The sequence below is a fragment of the Euwallacea fornicatus genome, chromosome 6 (assembly GCF_040115645.1).
Source record: "Euwallacea fornicatus isolate EFF26 chromosome 6, ASM4011564v1, whole genome shotgun sequence".
In the NCBI taxonomy this organism is placed as follows: domain Eukaryota; kingdom Metazoa; phylum Arthropoda; class Insecta; order Coleoptera; family Curculionidae; genus Euwallacea; species Euwallacea fornicatus.
Genome location: NC_089546.1, coordinates 4,736,233 through 4,746,483, shown reverse-complemented (window position 1 = coordinate 4,746,483; position 10,251 = coordinate 4,736,233). Strand labels below are relative to the sequence as shown.

General features: G+C 32.0%; 3 protein-coding genes across 4 annotated transcripts in view; 2 read left to right on the top strand and 1 right to left on the bottom strand.

Moving 5' to 3' along the window:
- Positions 1-351: 351 nt before the first annotated feature.
- Positions 352-3,781, top strand: MTPAP (mitochondrial poly(A) polymerase). Of its 2 annotated transcripts, XM_066283109.1 has the most exons (8): positions 352-692; positions 790-980; positions 1,034-1,270; positions 1,565-1,771; positions 2,009-2,223; positions 2,285-2,517; positions 3,138-3,568; positions 3,629-3,781. In XM_066283109.1, exons 1-8 carry the CDS (start codon positions 581-583, stop codon positions 3,719-3,721), a joined length of 1,719 nt encoding a protein of 572 aa, XP_066139206.1. In that variant the 5' UTR covers positions 352-580; the 3' UTR covers positions 3,722-3,781. The 2 variants fall into 2 exon arrangements, with proteins under 2 accessions (XP_066139206.1, XP_066139205.1); XM_066283108.1 differs by having other exon boundaries at positions 353-692; positions 3,138-3,781.
- A 211-nt stretch (positions 3,782-3,992) lies between these two features.
- On the bottom strand, positions 3,993-6,395 carry Txl (Thioredoxin-like). The gene is made up of 5 exons (XM_066283110.1): positions 6,147-6,395; positions 5,678-5,834; positions 4,884-4,991; positions 4,415-4,698; positions 3,993-4,353 (listed from the first exon to the last, which is right to left on the bottom strand). Exons 1-5 carry the CDS (start codon positions 6,242-6,244, stop codon positions 4,143-4,145), a joined length of 858 nt encoding a protein of 285 aa, XP_066139207.1. The 5' UTR covers positions 6,245-6,395; the 3' UTR covers positions 3,993-4,142.
- A 2,560-nt stretch (positions 6,396-8,955) lies between these two features.
- The window catches only part of pio (piopio), a 35,398-nt gene continuing 34,102 nt past the window's right edge, over positions 8,956-10,251 (top strand). The window contains exon 1 of the mRNA XM_066283132.1: positions 8,956-9,336. Coding sequence (XP_066139229.1) covers positions 9,331-9,336 — 6 coding nt within the window. The 5' untranslated portion in view covers positions 8,956-9,330. The remainder of the gene's footprint in view (positions 9,337-10,251) is intronic.

The window sequence follows — 10,251 nt, the reverse complement described above, 5'->3', positions numbered from 1 at the left end:
TTCCAATACATAAGAATGTAGTGCTTATTTATTTAGTGTATACATACAGGCGTGCAACCAGCTTGTATGGGATTTCACTGAAAAAAAAAATCTTGTTGCAAAGGATTTCGAGTTTTGATGTTCGAATTTCTTGGTCGCGCTTTTATTGTTAATCTGAGAGAGCGAGCAGTGTTGAGCGGAACTATCGCCTTTTATTCTGCTTTCGCTTTAGTCCAGTTTCATCTCTGATCATGTTTCCTTCTTTAAAGCTTTTGCCAGTCCAAGAACTGATTCAGCAAATTCAGTCTTTAAATCGATAAGCGTCCAGCTATGTAACATATTACTTATCGATTTTAACCATCCCTAGTAAAAATGTGCATGACATAACCTCAGAAAATGAAAATTTTCTTTGAAATTTGGGAAAGATAATTTACAAGTTGGAATTGTTAATGAAAATGGAAAATTTAATAGAGAGTAAATGATAATAAGGGAAATGACTTATTGAATTTTATTATTAACTTAGTAAAACTCTGTTTGCACTGCACAGAGCTAACTAACTTGACAAACTACCCAGTTATTTAATTAATGAAAATCCTCGAAAATGTTTCTGTGGAAAGCCAGAAGAAGCTATTTTAAAATAGGTAATGTCATTCAGGGCTTCTTTTCAGAGAAATCTTACAATTGCTGTGATCTGAAAACATATTGCCAACAGGGTATGTATGAGCTAGTTTTATATGCAATAATTTTGTCCAGAACTCTAGTATAAGAATTGCATGCTGATGTTAAATCTAAATGTAAATAATTTTATAGCAAGAGAGGATGATAGCACAAATGTCTTCATGCCATTCATGAAAGTTATTGAAATGAGACGTTCTCAAGCCTCAAGAAGTGTTTTAATACAAGTGCAGTCAGCACAGTCATACAAAGAACTTTCAACATACTGTGAATCTATTGGAAAAGTGAAGAATATGTTTCATTATTCTGAAGGTTCTGAAGCAATGGTATTTAATTGCTTCTTGCAACTAATGAATTTACAAATGCTTTCAATTTATAGCATTTTATATTGGTTGAGTTTTCATCTGAAGATGATGTGAAAAAGGTATTAGAAACAAGCACTCATACTCAAGACAATCAAAATGTTCCAGCTACTTCACAATTTCTGTGGTTTAGAGCTGCATCGAAAAAATTAGGAAAATTGAAACAAAGTAAGCAGGCTAAATTGTCCATTGAAAATGGGACAAAAGTTATAAGTGAAAACGAGTTGAGAGCAACATTAAAGCATTGCAAAACAGTAAGTTTGTAAATCAACTTATTTTTAGTTTTGTAGTTTTTGATTTTTCAATATCATCTGCTATTTGCGTTTCATGTAAAAAAATCATGAACTGATCATAAAAATAATCAAATACTATAGATTGCCTTAAGACCTTCCCCTTTTTTTTTATGTTTTAGTGATACATTAAAATGGCAGATCCTAAGTATGTACATACTGTTGAGGTTTATATATTATGCATACTATCACATGTCCATTAATAAATAATTCCTTCTTATGAGATTTTTTACTCTGAAAATACCTAATAATAAACAGGTTTCAGATCAAATTAATAAATTATACAATTTAACAAGATTAAATGATCTTGGGCAAAGGTTAAGGTTTTTGACTGCTAAACAAGTGGAAGGTGCAATGTCTGGAATATTTCCGAAAGTGTGTGCATTTCCATTTGGATCCTCTGTTAATGGATTTGGGAAGATGGGTTGTGATTTGGATATTGTTTTAAGACTTGCATCAGAGAAGGTAATTACAACAATTCAAACTATTTGGAAAAACAATTTTAGAAAAGCTTTTCACGTTTTTGTAAAGTGCAAATTAACATTTAAAATTTTACTGTTACCTGTATTTTTATATAAATTATTAGATGGCCATTAACATGAAACTACTAAATATTCAATAAACATTTAGAAATTATCTTTCTACAAAAAATTTTGACCTATATCTAACTTAAAACAACCTGAAATTTGAAGCGGTTTTTAGGAAAAAGACACCAGTAGGCTTGTATATCATTGTAAAGCTGCATCAGGTTCGGAGCGATCAACAAACCAACGAAATATGGAAACTGTTGGTGACTTGCTAAACTTGTTTTTACCTGGTTGTTCCCAAATAAGAAGGATATTACAAGCTAAGGTGCCAATTATCAAATACCATCAACAGCTAACTAACATTGAATGTGATCTTTCAATGTCAAATATGTAAGTAGTGTATGAATATTTGGAATTTGACCGACTAAACAGAAATTATTATTGTTCTCAGGAGTGGGGTGTATATGTCTGACTTTCTATTCATTATGGGTGAAATAGATCCAAGGGTTAGACCGCTAGTTTTTGCCATTAGAAAATGGGCAAAGGAGATATATCTAACAAACACGACACCCGGAAAATGGATATCAAACTTTGCATTGACATTGTTAGTTCTAGCATTCCTACAAAAACCGTTGCGTTCACCGCCAGTCTTACCTACTTTAAATCATTTAATAAAACTAGCTGGTAAGTGCATTTGAAACCAATTGAGATTAATTAAAAGGTGAAAACATTTTTGAACATCAAATATAATTTTGATCAACCATATGCAAAGTACCCAAGAACTCCAATTACGCGTGCGTGTTATTCATATTGTCTATTTAGCTTTTCTAGGCAATGTTAAGTTTCAATGTCAAACTTAAACCTTTTTTTCGTGACTTGTGCTACGTAAGATGGAACTTCCATTTTCTTAAATATCTCAAAAAACTTTAATACATGGCAATTCAGTTTTTATTGAGTTGAAACAATTTCCATGGTACTATTTTAAGACCCCATATTGCGAATACCACAGATTTGCATACATTAATTTATTAATTAAACTAGACTTATTTTTCAATGACCTTTTACTTATGTCTTTTGAGTATCACAATTCATAAGCACTACCATATATATGTACTTCATATTTTCCAGGCGTTGTTACGCAATTCATACATAGTTTTTCGTGAACTATCCGTAAGCACGTCTTTGTCTCCATTTCTATCAAAATACTTTAATAATGTAATCCAATGATTAAGTTATTCCATATAACAAAAGATACAATGTCTGTTGTTTCAATAATCTAATTGAAAGATATTTAAATTTTCCAGGTCCAGAAGATCAATATATTACCGAAGAAGGAATAAACGGAACATTCGTGAGAAACATAAAAAATCTAAATTTAAAGAATGAAAATACAGATTCCCTTGAATCTTTACTGCTGGAATTTTTCGAACATTACGCTCAATTCGATTTCTCTCAGAAAGCGATTTGCCTCAACGAAGCCGTTTCAATAACAAAACCAGAACATAGCCCACTTTATATCGTCAACCCCCTCGAAAGGGGATTGAATGTTAGTAAAAATGTCAGTATAGAGGAACTAGATCGTTTTAAAATCAAGGTGAGGAACGCAGCGTGGTTCCTAGAATCCCAAAAAAGTAAATTAGACGACAAAGGATTGTTAACAATATTTGAAGTGAAGCAAGACGCGCAAGAGAAACTAAACTTTGTGTTTTCACAAAAGAACAATAGGTTAATGGAGGTGAGTGCCTTGTTTGAAGAAGAAGAAGATAACAAGCAAGTGGAGTATAAAAATATGCAGGTCAAAAATGCTGTACAAAATATTAAGAAAGAAACAAAGGAAAATATTAAATCAATAGAAAATCAACATAGATGGAGGAAGTCAGGCAGGTAGCAATTGGCGTAGGTAAAGTATGATTTCTTTGGTCTTTGAATTATATTGTTTTTACACAAATTTTTACGAGTCTTTCATTCACAGCAAATTTAATAAAATCTTGAGGAACTCAAGTTTATTCTCATTCAATTTGATAATTGCCATAGAAATGAATATTAAAATAAAATGTCATCGTTTCACATTCACAAGTTAAATCTAATTTCCAAAAGCTAAACATCTTCTATTTAAGCGTCTCTTTGGATCTCATTGGATTTAGGTGTAAACAATTGAATTTTTTATATTAGATCTTTTTATTCACTTACAAAGTTATGAATAACGGTGTTTTTACATCTACCCAGATAATTAGATTAATAACAATATCATTTATAAAATGTATCATTGTAAAAAATCTTACCACAAAACAAGTACATTGTTATAATTTTCAGTGACTTTCTCCCTTTTTACCACCAACTCGTTTAAAATCATTCATATTTGTGGTATTAATTGGTGAACCAATAATCGCTAAATGATCAATTTGTGTTACTTGTCCTCCAGATTGGTTGTCTTTTATAAAGAATTGAATGTTTTGTACATTCTGGAATTTGACATATTTTAAGTTGATTGGGTTTCCTTCTAAATCTTCACTCGTTAGTCTAAAACATATATTAAACATAATTTCAATATGGACATGTAAAAAAAATTCATAATACTCACTCTAAGTCATGAACACTGGTGTAACTATTGGCCAGATCAAAATCAAAAGTTCTAGTTTGATTAATAAAAATTTTAACATTCTTTGGCCCCTTGTCTGAAGGCGCCTTCATTTTAATGCTATGGATTTTTACTGACTGATTAAATGTTATGGAAATAATTAGTTGTTCATCACAGTCTGACTCTAAATAACCGCCACTAGGTGTCAGAGCATGAGATAGTGGATGTTCATCACTTTCATTAAGACATTCACATTGGGCCTTTGCGATAAATGGAGACAAATCCATCTGAAAATAATGAAAATAAAATGCATATTAATCATGTATTTTTTTTGTTTACTCTTAAATCAGTGAAATTATGTTTCAAAAATCTCAGAAACAATGTCCAAACATTAAATATAACTGCTAGAAACTTTTGTAGGAAAAACCTCAGTAATTAAAAATATTTCATTGATAGAAGAAGTACAACTTACATGTCCTGCAATCCCTTCACCATCATCTCCTTCTTCTGAGCCATAGAATTGGCGTATTTTGCTTTCCAGGCCAGTTGGATCAGCTCCTTGAAGTCTCTCAATTTTAGTCTGACATTGGAATAGATAATTTACAATACTGACAGATAAAAATAGTTAACATGTACAGGGTCCATCATATACAAGGCATCCTATAAATATGGGTCTCTATCTGTATCTTGAAAACTGTGACTAGGAAAAAGGTTGAAATACAGGTAACATACTAAAATGGAGGTGATCTATTGATTAAAAGTATTTTTAGAAAAGTATCACTTGCAGTTATGCCAGAAATGAATGTCAACTCACTTATTTTAAATGGATCACCGTGAATATTATATCAAATTTCAATTCTGTTGAGTGTTATAAACATGTTTTATGTATAATGTTTTTACCTGGATTTAAAAGTTTTCAAGATATTTAAAATTTTCCAAAATAAAATTAAAAGTTGCAACTTATTCATTTAACTTTAATTTGAATAGGTACTGAACTTTGAACTTGCTAGTTAAGATTTGTTTAACTATGTATGTGATTTAAATCAAAATAGTAATGGTAAAATACTGGTTTAAATAAAATCAACCTTTTGTCTTGAGTCAATAAGCCGAAGCAAAACTAAGAATAAGAATTATAATTATGAATTGACAATATTTTTTCTTGCAAAGAGACTTCATCTATGCCAAGCACAATGTAGATTGTCAGAACTATTGATATGTACTTAACTTAACCTACCACATTTCTAAAAAAATAATAAAAAAACTCACTTTGTTTCTATAAAAAATGAAAGTTGGCATTGCTGACACTCCTTGTGCAGCAGCAGTTTCTTGACACTGATCAACATCAACTTTTAGGAATACAGCTTTGGGGTATTTAGTAGAATATTGTTGAAAAACTGGTGCCATTCTTTGGCATGGTCCACACCTAAAATATCAAAACAACAAAGTCTGCTGAGTGTTTTTTTTTTCTGGTGAAAAAAAAACTCTTTAGAAAACTAATTTAGTCATGCTTCAAATCGCTTCAAGTTAGGTGATGCATATCACATAAACAGGTTATATTTGAGAAATGGCTCAATGTTCGGAGTTTTAAATATTTATGTACGACAGTATTCATAAAATGATTGTCTCTTTAATATTTCTTTGATTATGCAAAAAACATGTTGAGTGTAAGTTCTTAGGGAAGGTAAGTGGCTGATGAGTAACGAGTTGCTCTCATGAAATGATATGATACACTTACCAGCTAGCAGTAAAATCTACTACCACTAGTTTGGTACCAGCATTGGCTAACTCTGCCTGAAAGTTGGCTTCATCCGTGACGGTTTTCACGAAACCCATGATTCTCAAATATCTTTAAGGAGCTTCAAAAGGATAAAGATATTTTGAGAAGTCTGGACTGCTGCAGCAAATATGTAAATTATAACACTATCTAACCCTATAGGAAATGGTGACTGGCAACAAAACGATAGTTAATCAACCCATAACCTTACAAATTGTACGTCATTTGTCAAATGGCAAAACGTAACATTAAAATTACAGAAATGTCACGACAGAGTGATGCATGTCAATTTTTGATCGAAAGCAATTTAAAATCATTTCGAATCCTATAGAACTACTTTACAGGGTGTCCCCACGGCAATGATACAAATCGGTGTGAAGTTCTAAGGGGCAAGAAAGTAAAACGATTTAGCAAAACTTGTTTCATACACAAGTTACTTATTTTCATTCTATATGGTACGAAATAATCCCAATTCTGTAAGTTTAGTATAAAGAGGGAGATTTTGAGGTACGATAAATTCATTCAAAACATCTGTTTTTTCTTTATCCGTGCAGATAACTTAAATATTTTCACAAGTTCTAATACTTTGAACTCTTGTACACAAAAAAGTTTTCTGCCAAAAATCGTCCGTAAGCTTCGTCCCTCACGTCAAATGTGAAAACCATAGAATTTTTGTTTAATTAAGTAAAAAAAATCTCTCTTTGAAATTAACGAAAAAACGAGTTTAATGTTTTTGTTTAAGTTTCAAATTGATCGCAGATAGAGCTACATTGATTTGAATCAAAACAATCGCGTTTGTAGCTCTTTTTGTTCTTTGCATTCTTTATGTCGTTATTTCCCAAAATGAGTATTTCATACGAAGACTGTCTACATGTTGCGAACGTATTCTGGATGTTTGGAAAATGTGACCATATCTTCAAGGATATATACGATGAGGTTTATTATTATGATTTTTTAATGATGTCCCAAATGTTCGAACCAGCGCCTGTCATTATAAATACACATGCGCAATTGCTCAGCGGTTGACGAAACAGCAGATTCTATCTTTGCAGCGGAGATGCCTTGCATGCAGTCTCTTATTTTTCAGACCATGTCTTCCTTTGTTGTTGGGTTATTGACATGAACTAACTGGTTTAATCTCCCCCATAAGTAAAAATCTAAATTGGTTAAGTCGAAAGACTTAAAAATGAATTAACATTGAAAAAACAAATAATTTGCATTATTGACTATAATACCTAGGTCGTCATGGGAATAATTTACCTTTTCCTATTCACCTGTTGGGAAATGTTATCCAAGAATTGCTGAATATTTTGAAAAAAATGGGCTGGACATTCACTTTGTTTGAAAAAAATATTTCGCCGAATTTCCAATGGCACTTCTTCTAGTAATAGAAGTAGAAAATTCGGAAGAAAATCTAAATATTTGGCTCCATTCAGCTCAAAGTACTGCACTATACATTGACATACCATCTCCCTTGGTTTTGCATTTCTTCTAACCAATGAGAATTGGTATGAAACCAGTAATGTGTATTGTACAAATTTACGTGTTCGCCACTATGAAAGGTAGCTTCATTTGTCCATAATATATCGAATGAAAACCTTGGATTTTGTGTTATCATGTTGAGCATCCAATAACAATGATACAATCGGTAAAAGTCTTGAAAATTTAACGCTTGGTCGCCACCAAGCGTGATATGCATAATGTAGCGCCATGGGTTCCGAATAAAAACGGGCATATTTTCTAAACAAATAGAAATATCGAGTTAAAATTTTTAAGGTATAAGTAAAATTTTATGTCCTTGCTAACTAAAATATCAAACACATATGATTCCATTTGATATTTGTAAGAAATTTACGAAAATTTCAAATTTCACAATAAAACGCCCTCCAAAGACACCTTCATTAATTAAAATGGATTTTCTTACACATTTTTGATAGAACATAACGAGCTCTTTCTAACGAACCACCATTTCTTTACATCCTATAATCCGTTATATGGAGCAAATTCGTAAAAAACGGCGTTGATGTTTCAGTAACCACTAGAGATAGATATGTATAAGAATTATTAGAGAAATTATCAACAAAAAATAGAGAACCTAAAAATTAAATATGTGAGGGTTCGTTCCATCGGAGGTAATTCATTAACAATGGGACAACTGAAAGCTAAAGACACTGTACGACAAATGGTGACGATTGGAGAAAATATGTCTTATTCAAAAGTTGATGATTTCGAATATATACAGGTTGTTAAAGTTAAAATGTTTAATAATTTTTTTTGTTACTATTCTGAATATATCTAGGTTAGACACTTGAAAATTTGAAAAGTTATGTATTTTAAACGGCGACAACTATTATTCTGAAAATATCATGTGTCTTATCTAGATATTTTTAGAATAATAGCAAACACATTAATTAAAATTTTAATTTTCGACACCCGTATATATTCGAAAACTATCAACTTTCAGATAAGGCACATTTTCTAAAATCGTCACCATTTGACTTGTAGTATTTCCAATTTTTGGTTATCTCATTATCAATTAATCACCCTGTAAATGTTGGGTTCCTTGTCACGCTGACAAAAATACACGTGACATACCATTTCGAAAAGGTTGTGGGACATTTACCTTATATAAACCACCAAAAAAACCCTGCATATGTATGGTAGGTATATCCAAGGTCTTAAGAAAATGGCGTGTCGGCGCGGGTCGTAGCCGAGCTTTGCAACAGCGCGTAAGTCGTGAATTCAATGTTGGCGCAGCTTTTGCTTTCAACCTCAGTCGTTGGTATACGGTAATTAACCAAATCCAACCCAAACTCAAGGCAGACAGTCGAAGTCACGAACGAGAAGTTGCTGTAGCGCCGTGGTGCAGTTACTCTCGTGTTTGAAAATCTCACTGCTTCCGCAGCATGTAACATCGCGTAACTTAATGACCGTTGTAACACATCTACTGCCAATTAACAGAATAAATAATCAAGAATATGAAAGAGCACATAAAACGTTATTCGGGATACGGGAAATGTTGAAAAATTAGATCGGGTGTATGTTTGCATAGCGCGAGTGAATGCGTTTACCCGCTGTGATATTCTTATTTGTTTTACAGTGAATTTCGGCCTCAGCTAAGGATTTATTTAGGTTACTTATTATCATGAAGGTAAAACAATGTTTGGAGTAGTGCTTTGAAATTTTTGACTTGATATTGTTTTTGTTATACACGCTGTTTCGGAATTATGATCAAATCTTTTAACATGGTATTTTACCCACCATGTTAGAACGGGATTTCGTATGAAACTTTTCAATTTGGGTATTTCTGTCAAGATATTCGAGTGGCGCAATGACGGAAAATAATATATTTATATATTAATAACAAGTAAATTTACAAAATTAAATTTTGATACTTATTAGCAGTTAGTCGAATTATATTTTGTGGTGGTGTCCATTCTTTGACTCATGTCCGTGGAGGGCAGGAACCCCTAATTTAATTTCTTTCAGAACTTTTTCCTGCAATAGTCGATTCCAACAAAAGGTTTTAAATATGTACTACCTATAATTTAAAAACTTTTTTCACCCTTATAATTTTTTCATACAACCAACAGTTTGTGCGCAAAAAATTAAAATAGTTCTTCTATCCCTATTAAGAATCTTTTTGTCACAGGTTATTGATACATGCAATAGATAATTGTTATGTGGGAAGTGTTGGTGTCAACAAAACTGGCAGGATCGCGCTTCTCTTTAGTCTAGATCTAAGAGGTCGAAACGATATTTGAATAGCACATATTAAGGAACGACATCAGGCGTTGACATAAGGAACACCCTATATAATATACAGTGTTCCTTTATGTCATGTTAATATTTCTAGGTGCGGTTTCTCTCTCTTCAATATATGTCCGGAGCGACTCAAATTTTTCGCTACAGGGTTTTGAAATTTTTCTTTTTAAATCGTTTTTTTTTTAATTTCTCAAAAAGTGCTCTGTTGAGTTATGGACACCTAAACCCTAAAAGGCGACACTAACCTAATTAATGGCACAATTTAGATAAATCTTCAGATTTTTTATATTTACGTTTTACG

Coding starts and splice junctions, on each gene's coding strand:
- MTPAP (XM_066283108.1), top strand. CDS start 581: ATGTTTCTGTGGAAAGCCAGAAGAAGCTATTTTAAAATAGGTAATGTC. Junction 693..789: donor GAAAACATATTGCCAACAGG/GTATGTATGAGC, acceptor ATAATTTTATAG/CAAGAGAGGATGATAGCACA. Junction 2,518..3,137: donor TCATTTAATAAAACTAGCTG/GTAAGTGCATTT, acceptor TAAATTTTCCAG/GTCCAGAAGATCAATATATT.
- Txl (XM_066283110.1), bottom strand. CDS start 6,244: ATGGGTTTCGTGAAAACCGTCACGGATGAAGCCAACTTTCAGGCAGAG. Junction 5,835..6,146: donor GTAGATTTTACTGCTAGCTG/GTAAGTGTATCA, acceptor TTGATATTTTAG/GTGTGGACCATGCCAAAGAA. Junction 4,992..5,677: donor TCATTTTTTATAGAAACAAA/GTGAGTTTTTTT, acceptor TTCCAATGTCAG/ACTAAAATTGAGAGACTTCA.